Consider the following 27,794-nt stretch of genomic DNA (forward strand, 5'->3'; position numbering starts at 1 on the left):
CCTCAAGCGTAACTGAAACCTAGTTTGAAGATTTGGTTTAAGGTTATGGGAGATGAATAGACACAGAAATGTAGTATGAAAAATGAGTTATTCATTGAACAAAGGTTCGGGGAAAACAGGGTAGTCATATGGAAAAAATATGGGTGGATCTCTACCTTACACTTCACCAAAAATTAAATTCTGGATGTATCAACAGTTTAAACATCAGGAGAAAAAGCTATAAATGTAATAGCAGAAACATGACCTGGAGACACTGCCAGATGTGATCAGTGAGGTAGGCAGTGAATCACACAGTGGTTTATGTAATCACAGATCAGCACTGCCGCTGCTGTTACCATCCTGACGTGTGAAATAGTAATGAGAATAATAGTTAGCTTTTATTGGCACTTACCACTTTTTTGGAAGTGTTCTGAGCTCTTAATAGGTATTAATCCATTTAATCTTCACCACAACCCGAAGTTGAGGGTATCATTCCTACCTCCATTTTACAGACGAGGCAACTAAGTCACAGAGTTGAAGTCACATACTGGTCAGGGAAGCCAAGACTTATTAATTCAAGCAGCCTGGCTTTAGAACCCAGGCACTTAATCACCATACTCGATTATGAAGCAATGCTTAATTCTATGTCCTTTTAAAACATGCTAGATGCATAGATTAATATTAAATTTTGAGAAACTTGTATCCACAGCAGTAAGTTTAAACAATTTGTGCATTTATTTTCTTTAGGAAAGCTTTAGGAAAAGAGTGTTTTTCATTAAAAAGAGAATTATTTTATCCCTTATGTATTTCAGTAACTGGAGAGTATAATTTTGACATCTTTGCAAGGTTTATTTCACAATTTAATTTCATGGTATTTATTTTTAAAAAATCACAGTGTAGACTTGTTTTAGAAACGCACTGCCATTAAGCATGAACTGTTTAACAAACATGATTATCAATAGTTTGATGAGCAAACTGTTGTTCTTTAAATTAATATTCTGCTTGTGTTGAGGTGGAGTGCAAATGTTGTCCCATTATTTCCTTGGTAGGGTAAACCTCACTGGAAAAGCATGAATATCAAATAGCACCCCAAATACACTAGCTTTATAATGTGATGTGATGTGATGTGAAGTCGCTCAGTCGTGTCCGACTCTCTGCGACCCCACGGACTGTAGCCTACCAGGCTTCTCCACCCATGGGATTTTCCAGGCAAGAATACCAGAGTGGGTTGCCATTGCCTTCTCCAAGCTTTATAATACTGTCATTAAATGGTTATTGTAATGTTAAAGACAATATATTGATATAATAATGGACTGTCAACTGCTTAATAACAAAAGCACTCAACACTCTTTAGTATTAAATAATCTTTATGATGAGATCAATTTTGGTTCAAAATTAGATAAAAACTAATAAAACCTTTTTCTTGGGGTGCTGGGTATTTAGAAGGCTTCATGTTTAAGCCTGTACAGTGGCGTTTCACTCATTCTAATCTGAAGGAGAAGATACACAGTGCCTGCGGTTGCGCTGACATGACGTCCATCCTCAGCACCTTACCTGGGAGGTCTTCTTAATATAATAATCCTTCTCACACATACTTTCTTATTTGGAAATTATTTGGGCTTGATCAGAGAGGTTCAAGAGTTACATGTAATACTCATGGGAAAAAATATCTTCTTGGCAGCTGATAGAATTCCTGTGGGCAGGAACTTTAAAAGAGAATTTGATAAACTTACAGTTAGAAGCTAGCTCAGATTGGTGCTCAGGTTTCCTGCCTAACAAAGAAAGCAAGTAGGAAAAATAATGACTCTGGGGAAGAAAGGGTTAATAGGAGTGTACAGCTGAAGTTGTCCCAACAGCCCATCAGGGCCTTTGGGAGCAGCAGAAATGTCCAGTGCATGTTTGTTGGCTCCGCAGTCTAAATTCTTCCTTGGGTAAGTTCTGCGTTGTTCAGTGATGCTTTGTAGCATGATTTTCCGTTTAGAAGGAACCCCGGTTGTGCTGAGTCCTGCACATAGTGAAAAAAGTGGCTGCTTTGGGGAGCCACTGATCTGTTGGTTACATGTGAGAAGCTTTGCTTCCTTAAAGTTAAAAGGAAAAATGTCATGGTGGGGGTTGAGCAATGAGCAGTGGTTCGCTAACCTCTCCTGTTAATGTGTCAGAAGCCCTTCCCAGAGCAAATTGCTTTCCTGAAAGAAGGCGCCCTGGGTTCCAAGTCTACTCCATCATCATGACAACTGGGAGCATAATTTCACTCTTCCACCACCCCTGGTTTGGGCAGTAAAAATGATAAGTCATTTGCATTTGGGGACCAGAAGGGACATGGCTATCGTTATGTTCAAGTCCCCTAATTTAGAAAGCAGAAGCATAGAGAAGTTAAAGACATGCCCAGAGTTAACATGGCTCTGCAAGCATGGGATGGTTAGCCAGGCCTTTGTTTCCCACCAGTGTTCTTTCCACAACAACAGAAAAGTTGAAGAAATGTGGAAAAGGAGGAGGAAAATCAAACTGGCAAGTATAGCTAAGGTATCAGCAAAAACGACAAAGCTGATAAATGGCTGTTTTCTTCTAGGAACAGACTTTTTCATCCGAAGAAATACACAAGGTAGAAGAAAACATGAAGAACCAAAAAATATGTCGGTAGCAGGTGCTGAGTTTTGTATAATGAGTTGTGTGTTCTTCCTTCTCATAGGTGAGAAGAGGGTGGGTGGAGAAGTGCAATTCTTGGCGGTGTCTAGTGACAGTCAGAGCCCGCCTGCGCAGCCATACAGCACATGAAGAGACCATGATTAGGAAGGGCACACGGAAGGGACAGGTGCGCAACAGCCAACAAGGAGTATACGTTTTTTCCAGATGCCGCAGAGCTTCGTTTTCATTATTGAGTAATCACGGTAATCACATCACTCAGTTCAAGCAACAGTATCCGCAAGAGCAGAAGAAAATCTCATGACGGTATTAGTAGTCGAGTGCCGCCAGTTTCACACACATCCTGAGCTTTCTCTGTTTACAGTGTTCCACAGGGCATAGGAAATGATGGGATGATCTCTATACTGCTGAAGTTATAATCTGTAACATTTAAATTCTTCAAAATGTGCCTTCAAGGTTGCTGTCTCCAGGATGCTGCCCTCCTGGTGTTTAGATGCTCAGTTCCTTAAGTTAAAAGAAAGTGAATGAAGCAGTACAGAGGCTTTGCCTGTCCCAAGCCAGCAGTCTCCAGTCGGAAGTAACAATTTCTACGGGGGGGGGGGGCGGGGGGGGGTTGCATAGGAGGTTAGGAGAGTCCTCGGATTGGTTCACAGATGATGCAAAAGCCAGAGGGAAGCTTGGGTAAGCAGTCATTTGTTGGCTGGTTTATGATGATGATTACAAAAGGAATATCCAGGTATATTTCCTAGTGAAGGCCTTAGTCTCTCACCAAGAGTTTCTGTTGTAGATTCCAACCAGCATTTACGATAGCAGGCCTTCTAATATGACATATCACAGAGGCAATAATACTAGGCCTACACCTTAACCACTGTGGAACTGGCCTCTCTAACTACAGAAAACCCCAAGGAAAATTATTTTTCACATATACGAAATAGCAGTGTGATTTTCTGCATTAAGAATATTCAACTCTTCAGGAAATAGTTCTTTAGGAAGGATATGTACATGCCTTCTTATAGCATACAGTCAAAGTAGATTATTTAAATACTTTAGATCATGTGGTAATGCTCTTATTTTACTCAAAATAAAACATATTTATATGGATGGTAAACATATAGAATGGAATATGTATTAGTCAAAGATCTCCAGAAAAACAGCAGAAAATAGGAAATCTAGTGAGATAGAGACAGATAGATATGGTTTATTATAACGAATTGGCTCATGTCATTATGGAGGCCGAGAAGGTCCACAGTCAGTGAGCTAGAGACCCAGAAGAGCTGAAGGTGTAGTTCCAGTTTGAAAAACAGCAGGATTCTATTAGTAAGAAAGAGATATGAGGTGCTTGGTAGGCAACCAGGGATGTCCAAGGTCACCCAGCTAGCAAGAATCGAGGCCAGGATGCGTGTCCAAGCCCATCAGGCTGGGAACACCGTACAGTGTATAGCACAGGGACGGGTATACTGGGCTGGGGCCCAGGTCTGCCACCGCCAGTGTGCACCCCTGTGTCTGTGTGTGCCTGGAGGACGGCTTGGACCCCAGGTCTGGGAATGCAGGCCCTGCTTGTTGGGTTGTCAGAGCTCACAAGGTGGCCTTTCACTAGGGGAGTATGCATGACAACAAATTCTACTTTTTCCTAATTCTTTTTTCCCCTGGGGCAATCCAGTTTTAGCCCTGTGTATGTACATTATTCTGCAAGCCCACAGCTCTGATCATTATCAGCTCACATAGAAGCTTGCGGACCTTCCATTAGTGGTGACAGTTTCACCACTGTCATTATTAAAGTTGTGCTGAACAAAGGGCATATTGCTTTCTATAATGCTCAGGCGTTTCATTTTGCCGCATGACATGGTAATGATCAAGTCGAGGGTCAGTCACAGTCACATCAGCTTTCTCCAATGTTCCAACTTGCTGGAAAGAGTCTGAATTAAAGAAATAGCATTTGGATGTTACCACATCTGTCACTTAATATTTTCTTTTTTAATATTAGACAGACTTGGGTATCTTCCTTTGTGTTTGGAGACATTTGAAGCTAAGGACGAGATCTAGAGTTGCTGTTGTGATTGTTTCCATAGAATTATTCTTAGTGGTGAATCCTGGATTCATGGTGTACCACATAGCATGATCTCCACCATGCCCCTCAAATAAATTTCGCCCATAGATTTCCTTCCTTCTAAACTTCTAAATTTCCTTCTAAACTTCCTTCCTTCCCTCCTTCCCACTCACTGGAATTTCTAAATGTTTATATCAGATTTAAGCAGCCCATCATGCACATTTTATGTATTTCCTTATAGCTCATTTTGTAAGCATTGCAAAACTGCCCAGCTCATTCTTTTTGGGATGGAATGGGGGAAGAGATGAGGGTGTTGGAATGTTACAGTTACTGTTGATTAACTTTAGATGACTCGCCATGATAGAACAACTCACTTTTCTCTCCTACAGTAGTGAACATTCTCATAGATTTTCTAATTCTGATCTTGAGGGTTTAGGGATGATAAAGTATATAAAAGGCAATTCCAGGGAGGCCCAGATGAATATGGTGTTATATCTGTATGTGAGGCAGGGGCAAGGGAGATAAGGCGTTGAAGGAATGTGGATAGTTTTGAGCCATTCAGAGTTGCCAGGATCACTAGGACAGATTCAGGCCCTGACTAGCTAGGACAGAGCTGCTTAGGGCCTGGAAACTTCCCTAGAGCATGGACCTCATTCCCAGCACACAGACGGGCACTTTAAAAGACATTCCATCTAAGCAGAAACCAATGACCCAATTTGTATGGTCCACAGTATCTGTTACTTAAAGACCCAGTGTTACTAATCATGATCAATAATACATTTTGAGGCCGTGGTGCACAATATTTTTTTCATTTCCTTTGGATTTATTTCAGGCCAAATTGAGTCGGCCTTGTGAAGCTACCTGCAAATGTCTTTTTCTCTATCTCCTACTCTTACCCTGCCTTTGTATTAGGGAAGTTGCTTCTAACTAGCAGGTGCCCCCAGTAGGTAGGTTCCATCCTGGGATCTTGACAGATTTTACAGCCCTTTCTGAGTGTCTTCTTAGGGCTCCAGGCTCTTTAGAGACACATAGTTACAGGGCAGCCTCTTCTGTTACTGTTAATCACTTCCCATAAACACCTTTGATGCTCCTTATGATAAAAGACCCCCCTTGCTTTCAGAGGTGAGGGTAAGGAAGAACAAAGGAGGCAAAGGGTTGGAGAGCCCCATCCTGCTACACACCATGGATGTCCATGGGCAGGGACTTGGAGCAGTTGTTTTGAGACTCCTGAAGAGGGGATGGAGGAGTTGAAATTGTGCCTCTGAGTGGTGGATGAGGCTTGCTGTGTTATTAAAGGATATGCAGGGTCCCCTCTGTGGGCAGTGCAATTCCACCTTACCAGTGTGTGCACCAGGACTTTCTCTTTAAATGATGGAACTGGTCAAGCTCTTATCTACAGCGAGTGTCCTTCTGGTTTTTTAAATTCATGGATTTGCTTTCTAAGGATTTCTATTCAATGCATATTTAGGTGGAGAAAGATGGTATCTTATTCCTATGGAGTCACTTGTAATAATGTGAACTGAAATTGAGACCATCTTATGAGATATATAAATATGACCAGAGGCTAAAAAACATTGGGAGCATCTAATAAATGTAATATGTTATTTTTGTGGCAGCAATATTATTTTAAATACAAATTTTATTGAGAGTGAATATGAGGATTTATTAGTCAATATTTATAAATTCATTTAAGCTGCTGAGATAAATGGATAATCTAAATAGTTACAGTTAGGAAGGCTGAAGTGGATTTGAGTTTGGTGACATAAAATCCTCATTTCTTGGCCTCTTTCCTCGGCATTCTGTAGGGAAACACGGGTTCATTTGAAGCTTCAACCTTCAAGATTTCAAAGGAAGGAGATGAGATATATGTAAGCAGAAGGTATGTGTCTCTTTGTTTCTTTCAAGTTTGACACTCAAAAAGAAAACAACACTCATTGATTTGACAGTCAAAGACAAGAATAGAGCACTTTCCCCCATGAAATAAATAAGGGTTGAGAATGCAGCCTGCCGCTTAGCAGCTGTGTGGTCTTGGGCAGGTCACTGCACCTCTGTGTGCCTCAATGTCCATCCTTTAACAGCGTGACTATCCAGTGGCAATGTGCCAAGTGGCATATGCCTTTTCTGCCAGACACCTTGTTGGTTATGAGTGCTTGACATATGCAAAGTGTGTACGTCATACTTCCTTTTTCAGTCAGTATTCTCGTCTGCAAGCTGTCATTAACCACTAATGCTTTTCTGCAATAAAGAGATTTACTGGAGAGCCAGTGGGGGTTCAGAGAATAGGAAAGAGGCAGTTTAGAAAAAGGGCAGGAGCCAAGGATGCCGCAGACGCAGCAGCAAGAGCCGTGCCTGTCCCCCAGGGGCTGGGCTGGCCTGGGAGCCCCTCTGCCCTTAATGCATCTGACCTCCAAACTTTTGTCCTGGCCCATCTGCTCCCAAGCTTCGGAGTCCTGGAACCAAGGAAACGTGGGTGAGACCTGGCAAGGCTCTTCCTGCCCTCCCTTCACTGTATCAGGAGTGGGTAGAAGATGTATCTGACCTACTTGATTTCCACAGTGGGAGGTGGCAATGGAGAGCAGTCACTGGGGTCTGTCCTTTTGCCAACAGTACATAAAATAGAGAATTCTACCGGTCGGAATATGTGGTGCCTAGAGCAGAGGTGTGTGGATTCTGGGTAGTAAAAAAAAAAATCACAGCTATCTGCTTTACTCATGTAAGACTTCAGATTTTCCTCAGTAACTCTATGAGGAGTGATATGCTGGTAAATGTTTAACAACTGGTTCTCTGGCCCTGATTTGTAGCACTTATACATTTCCACAGGGCAGATGCTCCTACTGTGGCCAATTTCAAGCTACCTCCATGACATCAGAGCGGCTGGAGATACACAATAGTGTACCACTATGTAACATTTCAGGTATATAGCTCGGACAGATATATAACCTCCAATGCATAGATGATAGTAAAGTCTGGTGAAGTAATTAGGAAGTGATGAGTTTTGAGTATTCCTTACCTTTGTTAACATAATTTATTTAATTGTAAGTTTATACAATAAGGGAATGACCAGGTGGCTCAAGTGGTAAAGAATCTGCCTGCCAGTGCAGGAGCCACAGGAGACATGGGTTCCATTCCTGGGTTGGGAAGATCCCCTGGAGGAGGAAATGGCAACCCACTCCAGGATTCTTGCCTGGGAAGTCCCATGGACAGAGGAGCCTGGTGGGCTACAGTCCATGGGGTCACAAAGAGTAGGACATGATTGAGCACTCATGCGTGCACTTGAACAATTTCATTTTTAATGATAGCTGTATTTTAGCACATGGCTTGCAAAATTTTTGAAAAAAGCTTTGAGCCAGTTCCAGCATTTTATTGCCCATGAAGTGGATCAGTAATGTTATTGAGAGAAACAGAGAGACTTGAGAGATTCCTTACACAGTAAGATGCTTGGTGGAGAGGCCTAGGGCCTGGGGATTTTGCAAAGCAGTAAAATGGGGACTCTCAGCAACAGAATAATAATAGTGTCTGTCATTTATTTAGCAAAACACATTCTTACTCAACATCCCAATCATTTTTGATCCTCACAACAAACTCAAGAAAAAGGGAAGCAAGATATGTAACAGTTGAGGGGATGGAGAGTCCAAGAGCTGAAGTGACCCCTGCCATGTGGAGCTGAGACTAGAATTGGGACTTTGAGATTTCCAGTTCACAGCTTTTCCCATGCCATCCTATTTCTTTGAACCCCCTGCCTTTACTGAGAGAGCCACTTATTGCAGACAGCCCATTAAATAATCTGGGATGTTGTACATCAGCCCTTATTCCCCAAATTCATTTCAGGGGCCTCTCTTGTGTCTTCACAAATAAGGAATGGAATAAAGTCGGAGGCTCACAGAGTGGGCAGTGATGACCAATTGTGTTAGCAGCTTTGATAGCTGTACCCCACGTTGGCCACCAATGTCCCCTACATCGAAGAGGGCTGACCTGTGCGACCGATTCCGTACTGCAGGAGTGACAGCGTCTGCCTTCTGAAGCCAACTGTTAACGGCGGCGCTACAGCTTCTGCCTCCTTTCGGACCCCTGGGGGAAGTGCCCTCAGCTCTGGGATCCTGTGCTTTGCAGGTTGCAGGCAGAGGGCTGTGCAAACACCCAAGCAGCCCTGTGGGGAAGCCCACACTGGAAGGAACTGAGACCCCCGACAGCCAGCACCACTTGCCAGCCATGCAAGTCAGCTACCCCGGAAGTGGATTCTCCAGCTCCCGACAAGCCTTCAGAGGACTGCCTCTTGGGCTAACATCTGATGGTGGGCTCATAAGAAACCCCAAGTCAGAATCACCCAGCAAAGTGCTCCCAAATTATTGACCCACAGAAACTGTGAGCTATGAACAACGTTTATGTTGTTTTGAGCCGCTTAGTTCTTGGGTAATTTGTTACACAGTGGTAGATAAACTGGATTTTTTTTCAGAGCTGTACCATATGGGCTGTGGGTAATCTTAATTACAGAGAGGTGGTAGGGGCTTAAGGAAGCATTTTAAGTAAATTGTTTTTTGTGTTGTTTTTGTTTTCCACCAAAGAAATTGGATTCTCAGTCGACCTCAGAGGGCTTTGTACAGTTTAACTAGAAATACATTTTTCTCTTTAATGCTTTTCTAAATGAGTGCCGCTCTATACTGAGGACATTTGCAAGTCTGAAGAGCAAGGCAGCTTGAATTGGCATTCACTCAGGCACCCTTAAGTCATCTCACAGCCCTTTGGACCCCGCCTTCGCTGTCGCTTTTGGGTCTCTGGGCCATGGCTTTGCCTGCCCTTTGGGAAACCCTGGACAAGGGAAAATAACGAAACAAATCTACTAGAAAGGGGAAAGGGTAGAGACCCCACTAGATGTTGGAAGTGGAAATCTTAAAATCATTTGCAAAACATCAGCCCCAACACCCGCTGGTGTCTCCACCCACTGAAGTTCGAACCTAGAAAAATCTGCTCATGTCCCCAAGAGCTCTGGAGAGGATCTTGGCGTAGAGAGGCTGTTGTGCCTACTGGGAGGGTGGGAGCCAGGGTTACACTGGCTCCTTGGCGCGTTTCCTCTGAGCTGGACGAGGCTGCGTGTGGACCTCCGAACCGTGGCCCAAGACGAGGCGCCCTTGCGCGGGCGGGAGGAGCCTGGAGGTGGGACCCTGCAGGCGCGCCTCACCGGCAAAGGCAACCGGCGCCGAGCGCGCACGGCTGCTGAGCGCCGGCGCCTCCAGCATGGAGTGGGAGCTCAACTTTCTGCTCTACCTGGCCCTCTTCTTCTTTCTGCTCTTCTTACTTTTCCTCCTGCTCTTCGTGGTCATCAAGCAGCTGAAGAACTCGGTGGCCAATACGGCCGGGGCGCTCCAGCCCGGGCGTCTCTCCCTGCACCGGGAGCCTTGGGGCTTCTCCCGCGAGCAAGCGGTGTGACGGGCGCCGCGCGCACACTGGCGGGAGGGCATGGAACCGTGTGGGCACCGGGCCGGGGCTCGCCTCCATTCTCTGGCCGCACGGCCGCCCGGGTTCTAGGGCCAGGCTCGGCTGCCTCGCTGGCAGGTCCGTTTGGGCATGGGAGCTGTTGGCAAATGGGCGAGTTTCTCTGTTCCTCCGGGAAGCTGAGGGCTCACGGCGCGCTGGGATGTCAGGGATGATGGGTGCCTGGGGTCTGGGCTGGTGGTGTGCTTTTAGGGAGGGACCCTAAGCTTTTCCGGGGCGGGTAGAGATACGGAAAAGAGAGAAGTTCAGCTTTTGAAGCTAGAATGGCTTTGAGCACCCGCTAGCTCTTCTTTCCAGTCCAACTGCATTTTTATCTTGTACCCCAGGGATCCAAAACTAAATTATTCAGATGATTCAGTCCAGGCACTTTCAAACAAAACCGAACGTCAACCTAACCTTTGGGATAAGAGACAGGAGAAAACAGGCCACACTGGGAGTATTCCACATACTGTTTGAATGTTTGTGCTGTGGTAGACCCTACGTGGGGTTCAAGCAGCGGTGCGCGGGAGAGAGGATTCAGTGGCCCATTTGTTATGGGGTATCTCCCCTTCCTCCTGATCCCTGCTCCTATTCTAGACTCCGACCCTGTAGGTGCCTGCAGATTGCTGTGGCGGGTGGGTTTAGAATCAGCAGGAGGGTGAGCGTTAGAGTGGGAGTCACTGGGAGGTTTCTTGGGGTTGCCATGGAGGGCTGAAGAAATGAGGCTATTTACGCGTGGTAGGGCAACAGGGATGGATAACACGGGAAGATCGAGGCTGACGGTTCTGCCAGGCTGTCCTAGGGGATTAGAATGATGGGCTTAGGCTGTCCTAGGTGATTAGAATGGTTAGACTGATGGGCTGAAGTAACTTCTCACGCGGGTGCCCTAAGTACCCTCGGGCAATGTCAGTTTGGGAATGACCCCATCTTCCAGGCTCTCTTTCCTCAGCCTCGGCCATCTCAGGTTCTGGAGCGGAGCTGCTGCCCTGCGCTGGTGTGTGGAGGACGCTGGAGGTCCAGGCCGGTAGCCAGGCGGGCGTCACTGGAGACAGGCGGCTTCTGCCATGGTAAGCAGGGACCACCCTTGGTTTTGCTTTGTCCCTGGGTAAACTTCTAAAGACACAGGCCCTTACAAAAGTGAGGATTTAGGATGAAGGAAATGGGTGCAGTGACATAAAGGGCTCTCTCCTTCCCAGAGCCAGTGAGCTTCTATAGAAACCAAGGAGCCAAGCCCATTCCCAACCTAGTACAGCATCTAGGTAGAGGATCATAAAAATTAGAATGGGATGTGAGAAATGATTGCGATTGATAAATATGCCCTTTTGGAAAATAGAACAGGGGTTCTTGAAGTTGAAATATGTAATGCAGATATAGTTTGTCTTTTCAATAAGGGAAGATTTTTGGTTCAGCCATGTTTAGGGTAAGATAAGCCATCCATATCATGACTGTAACACTGAAAACACTTATTAATTTTAAGCACAAAGACAGACCATGTAAAAAGGCTAAAAACAACAAAATGCTAAGTAGTAACCTAAATTGAGAATATGAAAGTGAAGTGGAAGACAATTATTTTAATAATTCGGTAGAAGGGAAAATAATCTCACTACTTATGGGGAAAGTTTTGGTATGAAACATTCAGATAACTTCCTACATTTTCTATTTCACTTTACTGGAATGGAGCTATTGTGAATAAAGTAAGCAGTTTATTTTAAGTATAAGGTCATAAGTAAATTCATATATATGTATATATATGAATTCATATATATATGAATTTTAAATGTCATAAGTAAATTCATACATATATATGCATGTATATATATGTATATATACACACACACATACCTCTCTTTATGGGAGGTATAATAAGACTTTATTTGAATTCCCAGTTTGAATCCCAGAATCAACTACAGTGATTCTAAATTACACTTTGAACAGTAGTTCTCTAATTTGTTGACACCTCAATAATGACATTTAATTATACAGTTGTGTGGTTATTACAGACTTTGAAGATGAGTGTAGGAATAGTTAATAAGCAGTAATAGCTTATAAGGATGAAAACAATCACTTCAACTTTATAAATAATCAGAATGCAAATTATTTTAACCACATGTTTGACTTGATTTTATAATCCTTTATTCTTCCTAGTAATGCCACTGGTGTCCAAAAGTTTAAACCGCCCCTGACTCTTCTAGACAGGAGACTAGAGAACTCAGGGTGAGTAGTTTGCTGCTATCCCAGTTTTAAGTCAATTTCTTTGCTGGTTCTATTAACTCAACTTCCTACGAAAGGAGTGGTTGCCTTTCTCTTTTGTGGCCAGCGCCATTTTACGACCTACTCAGAATCTAATTCATGAGTTACTGAGTTCCCATTTCTACAGGCAAAAATGAACACTTACTTCTTTTGTCCAATCTCTGCCTTGAGCCTGCCCTAAACCCTAGGAATTAAAGATTCTCATACTGCCTTGTTCTATTCATTTATTCAGTCGCTGGTTTTCAGAACCCAACATAGACTGATCTCACCTTAGAACTACTTTTTAACTCAAATTTTTTGCTACCTGTATACATTCTTTTTTCAAAAAAGATTATTTATTTACTTGGCTGTGCCCATATTGGCATGTGAGTTGCAGCAATATCTTAGCTGTGGCATGTAGTATATAGTTCCCTGACCAGGGATTGAACCCAAGCCCCCTGCATTGGGAGCTCAGAGTCTTAGTCACTGGACCACCAGGGAAGTCCCAACCTGTATACATCCTTGATCTAGTGCTCCAGCATCCACAATGGTTTAGGTGATAGGCTTGTAGATATTTATTGCTCCATCCGCTGACCACACCCTGGTCCTGACAATCACTACACTAAGTCTGTTTTTGAAGACAGTGTACATATGAGCTAGACATTAAAGCATTTGAAAAGTCAGGAACATTTAAAATAACTGCTCATTATATAAGTATAACTTGATTATAGAAAATTGCTATATTTTATTTTCAGTAAGCAGTTTTTAGTGATTCTTCAGCAATGTTAGAAGCTGAGTTGAATTTCTTACATTATAAGGAAATGGGCCATAATTCAGTTGTTATATTAGTATTCTATTTCAACTGTTCTTATTTCACTGTTGTTTCTAAATTTCAGCTATTTTAAATGACTCAAATTTTATTAGGATGATCTTGATTGTTTCACTGATTTCCATACTTGAAAATACAATTAATCTGCAGTTCTACTTGAAAAGATAAACATTTTATGTTGGCTAAGAATGCCATCACAGTCACACCTGAAATCTAAAATATCTAATAAAGTCAATTCCTGTGTCTGAACTTCAGTTTTAAGCACAGCTGTAGATGCAGGACTGATGCCATCTGGTGTGATTCCACAGAATAAGAGAAAGTTTTCCCAGAGTGTGCCATGCACTGGCTTTTCTGGGAATGACAAGGTGCCAGGATTTGTTTTTGGTTCACTTGCAGGGGTGGAAACTTGGAACTAGGTGAGTTAAAAAAAAAAAAAAAGCAATATCCCATTTTTAGCTTGACATTTCATGTTTCCAATTTTGCCTATAGTTTCAAAATAAGTGCAATAGAGTCGAACATTTTTAATGGCCAAAATTCTGAACATTGTCAATGGTAAAACCATTTAGGATAGTGGTAAAGCTTTTTTATTCTCCATATCTACTAATATAGGGACTTGCAGAATACTAAGGGTATACTGATGTAATGCAAAGAAAGTACTTGCAGAATACTGTACTCTGTTTTTAATTTTTATAACTCCTCTAAGGTACTTGTGCTTATTTAAGCTAAATCCACAATTAATTAAAATTCTGAGACCATTAGGAAATTGCTGTCAGATGTCTCTGTTACATACAAGGGAGAATTAAAAGTTGAGTTGTAGGTTGTTGATGTTATTTCTTTTGGGGGGGTTTGAATTAAGGAAATCAATGATAAATTCTTCATTTTTTACTTTGTCTATACAAAATAAAGTTATAGATGAAATGATATGATTAAGTATCTGAGTAGTTAGCATCTTACCATATGAGAATTTGGATAAGCAGAAGGGTAGACCTGTGTTCAGAAGAGTAATCAGAACATAATAGACACTCAAAGAAAAACTTCCTGATGGATTAATCTAAACATCCTCTTATTTGCCTTAATAGCAGCTATTTTACACAATAAACCTGCTCATTTCCTCCACCTCTGGTCTGTTGAGGCTTTGGTGGGTTCAAATAAACTTTTGTTCTATTAATATGATTCTGCTGCTGCTAAGTCACGTCAGTCATGTCCAACTCTGTGCGACCCCATAGACGGCAGCCCACCAGGCTCTCCTGTCCCTGGGATTCTCCAGGCAAGAACACTGGAGTGGGTTGCCATTTCCTTCTCCAATGCATGAAAGTGAAAAGTGAAAGTGAAGTCAGTCAGTCATGTCTGAATCTCAGCAACCCCATGGACTGCAGCCCACCAGGCTCCCCTGTCCATGGGATTCTCCAGGCAAGAGTACTGGAGTGGGTTACCATTGCCCTCTCCTAATATAATTCTATGAAGTTACTTAAACTTACTGAATATGCACATATTCTTCAGGCACGATATTTTTTCCTTGCAGAGGAAAATTTTCTTTTTGGTGGTCTGCTTTGTTCTCGGGTAACGTGGAGGCTGGGGGGTCAGCTCCTGCTGGTACTGGCTGGTTCAGCAGCTCACAGGCATCCGGGTCAGAGTGGCCCTTGAGACTCCTGCGGCTTTTCCCTTAGGTTCCAAGATGGTGGTTTCGGTTCCCAGCAAGAAGACGGAGGAAGCCCGAGGGGAAAACAGGGCATGCCAGTGTGAGGCTACCTCTTTTTAAAGAGCTTTCTCCGCAGTCCAACAACTTTTGCTCACATCTCATTGGCCAGATGGTGTCCTTGGCCCCTGCTATCTCTAAAGATGCCTGAGAAATGTAGTTTTTGTAGGTGGACATGTAACCACCTTCAACAAAAATCTGAGTTCTCTTCATAAGGAAGAAGGTAACGGTGTATCTTGGGTGAACAACTTGTAGTCTGTGCCCTGAATACAAAATACAGTGGTAAAGAGGCATAATGTCTGAGATGGTTCAAAACGGCAGCTCCTTCACAACTGGCAGCACACCAAGCAGACTGCTGTGTCCGAGAGTGACCAGAGTGAAGACAGGCCAGGTTTTCTCGTGAAACACTCACAGCACTGACTGCTGTCTCAGCCGGTGTACCTGTCCCCACCAGGCGTCTCCAGACAGGACCCTGGGAACCAACTCTTGGACTTTCTCGGAGGACGTGCTTGCTTCTTGTAGGCTTGAAATGAGATGAGGAATGTTGTACCTTGCTGCTTCCACATCTGCGTTGTTTATCTTTTCTCTAATCTTCCTAAAACATTTTTGGTGCAGTCTAGTTGTGTATTTGATCCCCATAAAAGGATCACTCTTTTCATGTACAGGCGAGGGTAATCTATGTAAAGAAAGGCTACTTTACTCCCTGCTGTGTCTCCACCACCTCATCTAGGAATATCATAGAAGAATTGCTTCTCGGAGCTGCCTCCATAAACAGCCTACATCCTGACTGAGCAAAGAGAGAAGAAACACTTCCCACATCCAGGGCTGTGCAAAAGAACTTTCTGTGATGACAGAAATGTTCTGTATCTGCAGTGTCTAATACAGTAGCCACCAGCCACCTGTGGCTAGTGAACGACTGAAATGTCACTACTGTGATTGAGGAAGTAAATTTTAATGTTATTTAATTTTAAATACCTTAAATGTAAATAGCCACATGTGGCTAGTGACTAGTGTTGTAGACAAACCTTTCTTGTGTTTTAGAACTTGCTGGGTGTGTGTGTGGGTGGGTGGGGGGGGGGGGGTGGTTGAATAAGTTGTATGCTTGGCATTCCATGGTCTTCACTATTCCACCTTGCCATCAAACTTGTCTCCCAGACACAGAGGAAAACTGGTATTTTGGAACTAAATTCAGATGTTACTTGACATTTACACATTGAACATATGTATTTGTATGTGTTCCTGTGTGAATAGAATGGTCTTCTGGGAATAGGTCCTGTGATTGATTTTCGTGATAACTGATGATGGGAAAGTGGTGGTGCTGGTCACTTTACTTTCCTAGTGAACATTATGTGTTCCTTGTCATAGTCAGTAGAGATTCTGTTGCGCAGTTCATTCTGTTACTTTATTTTTGTAATACTGTGGCTGCTAAATGATTATTCCATGTCGTTTCCCAAAATACTTTGTGGTTTATATTTTTTAAAAGGCTATGAAATAAAAAATAGTAGATCAGCCTTATGTGTGAGTGAATTATTATTACCCACACCCTTTGAAGAGTTAATTAGGATGAGATAAATGGATGGAAGGAAATATTTATTTTTATATCAGATTTTCTTTATAATGGGTGTGCCTATATGCCAGTTAATGTTACCTTTTAAAAATATTTAACGATTCTTTCATAGTATACAGAGTTTGGGTAAACTATGGGGAGGCAGCGGTATCCAGTCAACTCTCTCCAAGCCTCTAGATGTTTTTCTACACTGAGCGTCTCTTGACTCTTGCTTTAGTGTCCTGAGTTGTTTGGGTTTGTTTGTCTTTTATTATTGGGTTATTCTTAAAAATATCCTGGACACTGTTTCTTAATCTAGTGTGTGCCTTTTTTCTCTAGTTTGTGGATAGCCTATTCATTTTCTTAACATGTCTTTAAAAGAGAAATTTTTATATGGTTGATTGATGTTGATATATGGCAGAAACCAACACAATATTGTAAAGCAATTATCCTTCAATTAAAAATAAATAAATTTTTTTAAAAAGAGGGATTTTTAAATTTAAATTTCTCTACTTTTTTTGTGTTATTTCTTTCTATGTACTCTTTAATGGAATTCTTCCTTTCTTTTGAGTCACAGAAATATACTCCAGTGCTTTCTTCTAGACTGGAAGTTTTATAGTTTTAACTTTTACTGTGTCTGTTATCCACCTCAGTGTAAATTTTTGTGTATGCTGTGAGGTAAGAATTGGGTTCTTTCTCCCCTTGCCTCATATTTTTCCCCCTTTCCTTTCCCTATTGGATTACTTTGGCCTCCATCACAAATCAAAGACCATATAAATGTGGGACTATCTCTGGGCTCTCATTTCTGTTCCATAGAGTCATCCTGAACTACTACCTCACTGTCTTCCTTACTGCATTTTCACAATAAGTCTTGGTATTCACCACAATGTTATCAATCCTAACTTTTGTAATAAACTTCTACTGAAGACTTAGTCTGTGTGCATAAAGACACTTGAATAATTTCAGTTGAAAATATTTAAATTCGATAAGAACCCCCCACCTGTTACCATGCTTCCTTTATTCTAGCTTATAGCTCCACCTGTAATGTAAATCTAGATCTGGAGTAGAACTTGGTCCAAAAAATTGTCATAGGTAGAAAATATCCCTTTTCTCCCCCTGTTACTAGAATTGAGAGAAAACTGTACTTTAAAGTGATACAAAAAAAAAAAAAAAAAAACAAACCAGGAAGCACAGCAGCTTTTGAGTTGTTAGGGTCCCTGCTTCTTTACCAACAGAAGTCGGGCCACAGATGGATTGCCTAGCTCAGGTATCAGGACATTCATTTGGATGTTTTCCACTTGTCTGCGTGGTGTCTTGACCTTTGAGTAATTGGATCGTGCTTCTTAGAAATTTGGCTGAGGTGGTTTTTATTGGCACCAGATCACGTCTCATGCCCTATTTTATTTGCATGCAGTTTCCCAGACTTCCAGTTTTCATGTGTTCTTGTCCTTTACATGTCTCAACTGGGGCCTCATTGGGAAGTGTCTTCTCATTATAGGAAGAGTAAAGGGTCTCATCCATCTCCTACAACTATAATCTCACTCTGTTCCTTGGAGCTAACAGTTCTTAACAGTTTGCTACATATCTTTTGAGATCATTTCCTGTGTATTTTCATGGTCTTACCATGTGATTTTGACATTGAGAGACAAGGTCTGTGTCCCTTCCCCTTGAATCTGGGCAGACTTGTGACAGTAGAAATTTTCAGAAGCAACACTGTCTTGTCAAGCTCGATCAGGAGAGGCAATGCAGTCTCTCCATTGTTTGAGGAAATATCTACTTTTGGAGCCCTGAGTCAGCATGTAATATGGGAATATTCTGAGTCTATCATTTTTCTGAAGAACCCCAGGTCCAGGTCCCATGTAGGTGCCGTAGTTGAATGTTCCCACAGACAAATACCTCAACGAATGACGAGTCCTGCCAGCTGAGCTTTCAGGCTTCCTGGAGCAGAGACCAGACCATCTCACTGTGTCTTGTCTGACTTTTGGTGGTTGCCTTAAGTCACTAGGTTTGGGAGAGTTTGTTATAGCAATAGTAACTGGATAATATGTCTCACAAAGTTGTACAGAGTACTCAGCAATGTAACAGTACATGCTCTTTGAACATTAAATTTGTTGCCAATTTTCTACAGATTATATTTATACAAGTGTGATTGCTGGGTCAGTTGGCTTAGAAACCTCAAGAGTCGGTAGATACTGACGATCTCCACCCTAGATGACTATGCCAGTATACACCTACCCATGTTCCTACACTATTTGACATCATGGATCTCTTAAAAAGTTTGTGTTGTAGTGAAAAAAAAGCAATAAAACCTCATTGGTTTGATTTGAAAGATTATGAGGGACCTTATCCCTCTTGTTTTATATTTATTGGTAATTTTAATTTCCTCAAACCTAAGTGCCTATTCATGTATTTTACCTATTTTTCTAATAGGTTATCTTTTAATAAGTAATTTATATATAGAGAGATATATAATGACTATGTATATAATATATTCATATACATAAGACGATACATATATAATGATCGTATGTTGTCATTGTTGTTTCATTGCTAAGTTGTGTTCGACTCTTTGTGACTCTATGGACTGTAGCCCGCTAGGCCCCTCTGTCCATGGAATTCTCCAGGCAAGAATACTGGAGTGGGTTGCCATTTCCTTCTCCAGGGGATCTTCCCGACCCAGGAACTGAACCTGCATCTCCTGCATTACAGGCAGATTCTTTACCACTGAGCCACCAGGGAAGACTGTTATAATGATCATATACAGTATATAAAATCACTAAATGCATATGCATATATACATACAATCATTAATCATTCATCAGCTGGAAGTTGAAAATATTTTCTCCTGGTCAGTTGTTTGTGTTCCCTTTACTCTTGTTAATTCTGCATTTTGAAGATCTTTTTAATTTATAAATTTGATAGGTAAAAAAAGTGATTATTTGTTGTTTTTATTAGAATTCATTCTATTATTAGTTTGAGTATTGATCATTTCTCTTTCTTCTTTTGTGAGTTTCTTACTCATGTCTTGCCCATTTTTTCTACGGGTGCATTTTTTAGTTTCTTACTAAATTTTTTGTTGATATTTATTTTTCTTTTCTTTTCTTAAAGAATTTTATTTATAAATGTGAACACAATGAGGTTAAGGCTTCTGCCTCTCCATAACTACCAGTTTCCATTTCTTCTTCTTGGATACCAGATTCTTATGTATTTTTGTAGACTGATAAAATATATTATATTCATTCATATGTATTTATATATTTTAAATTTACATAAATGAAGTCACACTTATATGCACATTGTTATATTTCTTGCTTTAAAAAAAGTGTAACAATTATTCCTTACTTATTTATCCAGCAAATATTTATTGTGCACTCATCATGTGTTAGGCACCATCCAAGTTATTTGGGATTTGAAAGTGAAAGTGAAAGTCGCTCATTCGTGTCTGACTCTTTGTGACCCCATGGACTAAACTGTCTGTGGAATTCTCCAGGCCAGACTACTGGAGTGGGTAGCTTTTCCCTTCTCCAAGGGATCTTCCCAACCCAGGGATCAAACTGGGGTCTCCTGTGTTGCAGGTGAATTTTTTGATTTACTAGTGAAAAAAAAAAAAAGACAATGGACTCCTTCCATCATGAAGCTTATGTATACTCTACAAATGAGGCTGCTTCTTTTTAACTATAGTATTCCATGCACTGTAGTATTCCATGAGTAAAGGAAGCACCATTAACTTATCTATTTCTTTTGTAATGGGTATTTAGTTGTTCCCAGGCACTTGTTATTTCTAAAAATACTACATAATCCTTTGACATAAATCTTTAACAAATGTTTCCATATATTTATAAATATAAAATCCTAGATGTGGAATCTCTAGACATGTACATTGTATAAATTTTTTGTTAATAGAAATTTGAAAGATATATAAATGAGGGAATATTGCTATAAATTTTTATTCTTATTGATTATTTAAACATTTTATTAATTTTTATTTATTTGTTTTTAATAATATTCCATTATCTCAGTGTACCACAAATTGTTTATCCACTTACCTATTGAAGGATGTCTACTTTTGCATTTGGGTAATAATGAATGATTATTAAAGAAATAATAATAATATAAAAATAAATAATAATGAAGCCTGAAACAAGCTTCTGTATGCAGGTTTTTGTGTGGACATGGTGTTCAGTCCATCTGGGTTGAAAGAAGCGCAGTTGCGGGTCACATGGTCAGAATGTGTTTAATTTTGTAAGAAACAGCCCGAGAGGGTTCATAGGTGAGGTCAGAGGTTTCGTGGAGGTGTCTGTGTAGATCTTTTGCTCATTTTTAAGTTGGGTTGTTTTCTTACTGATGAGTTTTAAGGATTCTGTATGTATTTTGGATATCAGACCTTTATTTGCAGAAATGTCTTTGTAAATATTTTCTCCCAGTTTTTGGCTTGTCTTTTTGTTCTCTTAACAGTGTTTTTTGCAGAGCAGATGTTTTTAATTTTAATACAGTCTATCGTATCAACTTTTTTCTTTTATGGGTCATGATTTTGGTGTTGTATCTAGATTTTCTCCTATGTTACCATCTAGGAGCTTTATAATTTTGCAGTTTATGTTTAGGCCTGTGATCCATTTTGAGGTGATTTTTGTGAAAGGAATATGATCTGTGTCTAGATTCATTTTTTTTTTTTTGCATGTGGATGTCTAGCACAATTTGCTGAAAAGACTCACGATTTTTTAAAAAGCAAAGTATGTCAGTGGAAGATGAATCCTCATCTCTTCATGCTCCAAAGTTTTACTCATTAAATTGCCTGCCTGGTGTTATCTGTTTTACCAAATAGAAATGACTGACATATTCTGAATTTAATGGATTATCAAGCCCTTACTGGATTAGACTACTGGTCCTCCCTATTTTCCTATTGCCTTTGGTTGCAAGTGAGAGAAATCCAAACTCAAACTGGTATAAAAAAACAAAAGAAAATTTATTGTCTTAGTAACTGAATGACCTCGGGGTAGATTTCACTGAGGTACAGATATTCAAACAATGTCCAATCCAATGTCCAATTAATAAATCCAATTTTCCCTTCAACTTTTAGCTCTATTTTCAGATAGTTACCATTCAGTCATGTCTATTAACTAATTCTGAGAGATAGTGAAGGACAAGGAAGTCTGGTGTGCTGCAGTCCATGGGGTTGCAAAGAGTTGGACATAACTGAATGACTGAGCAGCAACAACAACATACCTATTAAGTATCTACTCTGCAGCACTGCTTTAGATGCTGTGGAAGCAGTGGAAATAAGATAAGAAAGGAAGGTCCCTACTTTTATTGGGTTTGAAAGTGAAAGTGAAGTCGCTCAGTCGTGTCCGACTCTTTGCAGCCCTATGGATGTCCATAGGATTTTCCAGGCAAGAATATTGGAGTGGTTTGCCATTTCCTTCTCCAGGGGATCTTCCCAACCCAGGGATCGAACCTGGGTCTCCTGCATTGCAGACAGATGCTTTACCGTCTGAGCCACCAGGGAAGCAGTAAAAGTTTCAAGACTCAGTCTGATTGGACTAGCTCAGATCATGCACTCACCTTATGAACCAGTCACTTGGCCAGCTGTGGGCTGATCTGACCTAAACCTGGGTAATATGTTCCATCCCTAGAACTAGGGATGGGCCTGGACCACATGGACTAAGAGTGGGATGGGGCTAGGTACCCAAATGAAGACCAGAGATGATGTTGAGAAAAGGCAGAATGGTTGCTGGGAGACAAGTGATAAATGTCTTTTTTAATTATGTTTTCGGAAGATTGACTAAGAAAATTCTCCAAGAAGATATTTTTTTAACCATAATTCTTTAGGATTTAGGATGTATTAGGACAAACTAGCAAGCTTTTACAACATTCATGTTTCTTGGGCCTCTGAGAACCTGATTCTATCCAGAGTTGTACGTTTGAGACTCCCTTGCCAAAGAATTAAAGGCTCACATTGCTGGACGGTGTTCTCTCTTTAAAAGGAGAAAGTGCTTGGGCGGACCCTGTGGCCCTCTCTGCCTTTCTTTTTCCTGCTGCTTGAAGTGTGGCCGTGGCGGCTCCCTCTCCAGTAGGGCCCTGTAACATGAGCACACCGTTGTGATGGAGGCCTGTGCTGAGAATGGCAGGCGTCTAGAGTGCATATAGGATAGGCACAGGAAGAGTGCTCCTCGTGGTCACCTGTGCGTGTATGATCTCATGTGGACAAAGTCTGCTTGCCTCAAATTTCTTAGGTAACAAATGCCTAAGTTACTCAACATACTTATTCCTCCCACACACTATCAATGTATTGGTGTTTCTGACTTCTTCTGAGATTTAGAAAAGATGAATTTCTAATCAACATAGATGCTAATTGGATATGAATTTTTGCTCACATTAGATTATCACAGTGCTAATTTTTATGTGGGGCATGAAGTATGTATAGACTTTTTATTGGACCACTTGTAATTATTCATAAAACCATGATAAACTTTTCTAAGAATCACCTGAAATCACATTGTAATGGCGAAAATGGTTTTCTTAGTCATGATGTTTACTGAGTTTCAAACCATGCATAGTAAACATGATAAGGATTCAGGACACCTTGAGGGGACTCACTATGTCCTGAGGCTTCTGGAAAATGTATTTATTCCTCAACAACATCCCAGGAGAATGAAGATTAAGCAGTGAAATTCTTTGAAATTAGAGAATATAATGGAGAGGTCTGGGAATGTAAAGAAGGCAATATAATGAGATTTCCTTTTTAAAGTGTTTTTCTTTTGATGTTTCAATATGAGTTTTAAAATATGTTTTTTTGATTATATGGCCATTTCAGTTTTTGTCAGCTTTATACATCATATTAATTGCTTTTGTTTCTGTCCTAGAGCCTTGTACCCACATGTGAAAATACTTGAAAAGTTAAAATTGCGCTCATAAGTGTGAGTTACTGATCATGACCATATCATTATCCTGCCAGCTTTTGGTCTGAAACAATATTGAAAAAGGCATAATCTTTGAAGAAGAACAAATAAAAATGGGAATTTTACATATCCCCAATACATATATGTTTGGGTAATTTAATAATTCCAGTATTCCCCTCTCTACAACTCTGTATGACATTATCTCCTAAATTTACTAATTTTGTGTGGATTGTAGATTTTCTTCAGCTGCTTTGCAGTTTCTTAACAGTTGTTTGATGTCCCTTCTGTTTGGTTGAAATTCTAACAAAGGGACATAAACTCAAATTCTTTCAAAAGTCAGGTAGGTAGCATAAAGACAAAAGTGTGGGTGTCTGTGTGATATACATATGTCTGTATGTGTGTATGCATGCAGTTGTACCTGTATGTGTCTGTGTGATTGAATGTGTTTGTTGGTTGTATGTTCAGTTTTGTGTGTGTGGTTGTGTGTGTTTATGGTTACATGTTTTTGTAGTTGATGCAGTTGTGTGTATTTCTGGCTGTGTCTTTATGTGTATGTTTTAGTTGTGTGTATTTCTGGCTGTGTCTTTATGTGTATGTTTTAGTTGTGTGTATTTGTAGCTGTATGTGTATGGTTTAGTTGTGTGTATATTTGCAGTTGTGTGTGTTTATGGTTACATGTTTTCATAGTTGATGTAGTTGTCTGTATTTCTGGCTGTGTCTTTATGTGTATGTTTTATGTGTGTGTCTTTATGTGTGTATATTTGCAGTTGTGTGTGTGTGTGGTTGTCTGTGTTTGTGCATTGTACTGTAGTTATGTGTGTTTATATGGTTGTGTCTGTAGTTGTGTGTGTTTGTGGATTACATGTCCAGTTGTGCGACTGTGATTATATGTAGAGTTTCCATGATTGTGTGTGTTTATAGGTGTGTGTGTGTCTGTAGAGGTGTGTGTATACACAGTCACACACACACACAGGCGTGCCCATACCCGTGAGGTGAGAGGTAAGCACTATGGCTGGCTGCATGGTACCTGCTCTTTTTAGATGTGCTAGTTCAGAAGTTTGTAAAATATTGTGCTAGTCAAACAAAACATAATAAAAAACAAGTCTTTATGCTCAGACTTAAAATGCCTTAGTTTTAGTGTAAGGCTGTTAAAGCTGTCCTTTATTTGTTTATAGAAAATGTTAGACAGTTTTAAAGGTTGTACTGCATCTTCAGCTATTACAAAATACGGGCTATACTCCTCATGTTGTGTGACGCCTCCCTGAGCTCAGCTTACAGTAGTGTTTCCTTCCCACTTCCCCACCCTTACATCGTTCCCTGCCCCCTGCTGCTTGGTGACCATTTTCTGCTCTCTATATCTGTTGAGTCTTCTTCTTCTTTGTTATATTTATAGTTTGTTGTATTTTCTAGATTCCACATATAAGTGATAGTATACAGTAAGCTGGATGGCATCACTGACTCAATGGACATGGGTTTGGGTAGACTCTGGGAGTTGGTGATGGACAGGGAGGCCTAGCGTGCTGCAGTTCATGGGGTCGCAAAGAGTCAGACATGACTGAACGACTGAATTGATACAGTATTTGTCTTTCTCTGACTCACTTCACTTAGCGTTATCGCCTCCAAAACCATGCATGGTGCAGCAAATGATGCAATTCCATAATTTCTTTTATCACTGAATAGTATTCCATTTCATATATGTGTATATACACACCACATCTTCTTTATCCATTCCTCAATCGATGGGGACACCTAGGTTGCTTCTGTATCCTGGTAATTGTAAATAATGCTGCTATGAACATTGGGGTGCATGTATCTTTTTAAATTAGTCAGGTTTTTTTTTTTTTTTTTGGTTTTTTTGGATATATACCCAGGAGTGAAATTGCTGAGTCATATGGTAGTTCTATTTTTAAATTTTCTGAAGAATCACCATACTGTTTTCCTTAGTGGCTATACTAATTAACATTGCCAGTGTTCCTTTTTTTCCTCTCCAACATTTGTTATCTTTCTTATTTTGATAATAGTCATCCTAGAAGCTTCCCTGGCAGTCCAGTAGTTGAGACTCTGTGCTTCCACTGTAGGAAGCACAGCTTTGATCCCTGGTCAGTGACTAAGATCTCACTCTCAGCATGGGCAAAAGAGAAAAGAAAAAACATAGCTGTCCTAGAAGATGTGAGGTGATATCACATGGGTTTAGTTTGTATTTCCTTGACAATTAGTGATGGGCTTCCGAGGTAGTGCAGTGGTAAATTTGTAATCTGCCTGCCAATGCAAGTGATGCAGGTTCAACCCCTGGGGTGAGAAGATCCCCTAGAGAAGGACATGGCAACCCACTCCAATATTCTTGCCTGGAAAATTCCATGGACAGAAGAGCCTGGCGGAATACAGTCCATGCGATTGCAAAGAGACAACACGACTGAGTGGCTGATCACGTAAGATAATTAGTGATGTTGCATACATTTCCACATACCTGTTGGTGATTTGTATGTTATTTTTTTAACCATAAATTGGAACCTATTCTGTATGTTGTTTTCTTATTTACTTGTCTTATATAACAATGTTCTGACAATTTTTATTCACTTACTTTTTAATTTGAACCATGTTATTTGTAATCACACCAGAGGTTTCTTGAAAATAACTGAATAAATAGCCTGCCATGGAGAACTATCAGAAAAGATAAGTTACTAATTATCCAATATAGCTATTCATCTGCTTCACTCTGCTTCAAAAGTTATAGTAATGGCAATCAAATAACATGGCTTCTATCCATGTGAAGATTCTTTTTAGGATAATAACACTAAAATGTTCTCTATTCTAACACACTTGCTATAAATTTGTTTTGCTTTGATCTTCACCTTTCCTTCTGTCTGCTGCTTTTATTAACCTTACTATACAGCCTTGGTTGAAAGCAGTAAAATTATTGTCAGAGGTTATCTTAGACCAAAATAGACACTTTCAAACAGTTTTGACCAAGATTCATAGTAAAAAAATGCATTTTGTCTTGTTATCCAATACATAGACATGTACATGAAAATAAATTAAATGTATTTCATTATCTAGTATACTTATATGAAATACATTTAAATATTTTTATTTAATATAATTCTAGTCTATTTTATGTCATCAAAAAAAAAATACAGCTTGCCCCCTCCCACTCCATCCACTAAATTGATTTCAGGACCTACTTCTGGGCCTTTGTCTGCATTTTATAAAACAGATTTAGAAGGAACTTCTGCCTTGTTGCTAAAGGAAATCCATACTACCTATGAAAATAAAATCCAAAGCTGCTTAGAAATTGTTCCTATCCCAGCTGCAATCTAAATTATTAATTAAAAGTTAACCTTGATAAGGTCTTATATATTTAGAAAAAAACTTGAAACATAATATATATGAAATATGTCTTGATATTGAGAAAAACAGTATTCTCATTTAAAAATCTTCCTGAAGTTTTAAAATTAAGGCTGATCACCTTATATGTGGGGCTTCCCAGGTGATGCTAGTGGTAAAGAACTCGCCTGCCAATGCAGGAGATGTAAGAGACATGGGTTTGATTCCTGGGTCGGGAAGGTCCCCTGGAGGAGGGCATGGCAACCCACTCCAGTATTCCTGCCTAGAGAATCCCATGGACAGAGGAGCCTGAAAATCTACAGTCCGTAGGGTTGCACAGAGTCAGACATGACTAAAGCAACTTAGCACACCTTATAGATTTTTATTTTAAACGTGTGTTGGAGGAGGTAATCATATGACTGTTTAGATACCTGACCTTTCTCCCCTCAATGGGGCTCTTACTGCTTTATTTAAATCCATGCTTGTTGGTGGGTCCTTACTGTAATGTGACATGCCAGGACATGTTCCCACTTGATTATAAAAGGGTTTTGTAACATTACTTTTCCTTCTTTAACTCTCAGCTTGATACTTTCCTCTTTAAGTTAGTATAAAAAGCTGCAAATTTTTGTGCATTTTAAACTCTGTATGCATCCAAATTTTGTTGTGTCCCATAAGCAGCGACATGTTTTGATATACAATTTTGGACTAGTTAAGATGAAATTCTCTGCATTTCTTTACTCTGTTGTCTTTGAACTGTCAATAGTAGATGGCAGAAGCTAAACCTGTATTATAGGATTTAGGGAAACAACAAAGGCTGGTGAAGCCCCCTGCCCTGAGCACAGTGACAGTGGTGAACTGAAGCTATGACCACCATAGGTCTAACGGGTAAGGAGAAGTGTGGTTACTAGGACCCAGCAGGGTCGTGGCAGGAGACGGTCTCTTGACAGACGCCAAGGGCTTCCGAAGAGGGCCAGCACCACCCAGGGTGACTCAGCAAGGAGGAAACAGGAATGGAATACTCGGATTGCACAATCTGCCCAGTGGTTCATTTTCTGCCAGTTCCTCCCAACGACCAAACCCAGCCAGAAGTCAGAGACAAGGATGTAGATCTGGTGGGTCAAATGGGAACTAATCCA

The 27,794-nt window shown here is 40.5% G+C and overlaps 1 protein-coding gene, 1 long non-coding RNA gene and 1 other non-coding gene across 3 annotated transcripts in view; 2 read left to right on the plus strand and 1 right to left on the minus strand.

Annotated features, from left to right (window-relative positions):
• The window catches only part of LOC122673583, a 52,605-nt gene extending 36,204 nt beyond the window's left edge, over positions 1-16,401 (plus strand). Inside the window, exons 2-3 of the long non-coding RNA XR_006334730.1 lie at positions 11,088-11,205; positions 14,864-16,401. This is a non-coding gene — a long non-coding RNA (uncharacterized LOC122673583). The remainder of the gene's footprint in view (positions 1-11,087; positions 11,206-14,863) is intronic.
• On the plus strand, positions 9,797-10,213 carry SMIM43 (small integral membrane protein 43). Its single transcript, XM_043871483.1, has one exon. It carries the CDS (start codon positions 9,902-9,904, stop codon positions 10,091-10,093), a length of 192 nt encoding a protein of 63 aa, XP_043727418.1. The 5' UTR covers positions 9,797-9,901; the 3' UTR covers positions 10,094-10,213.
• A 5,468-nt stretch (positions 16,402-21,869) lies between the features above and the next one.
• Positions 21,870-21,941, minus strand: TRNAC-GCA. Its single transcript has one exon. It is a non-coding gene; the product is annotated as a tRNA-Cys (tRNA).
• Between the last annotated feature and the right edge of the window lie 5,853 nt (positions 21,942-27,794).

The sequence above is a fragment of the Cervus elaphus genome, chromosome 17 (genome assembly GCF_910594005.1).
Source record: "Cervus elaphus chromosome 17, mCerEla1.1, whole genome shotgun sequence".
NCBI classification, from domain to species: domain Eukaryota; kingdom Metazoa; phylum Chordata; class Mammalia; order Artiodactyla; family Cervidae; genus Cervus; species Cervus elaphus.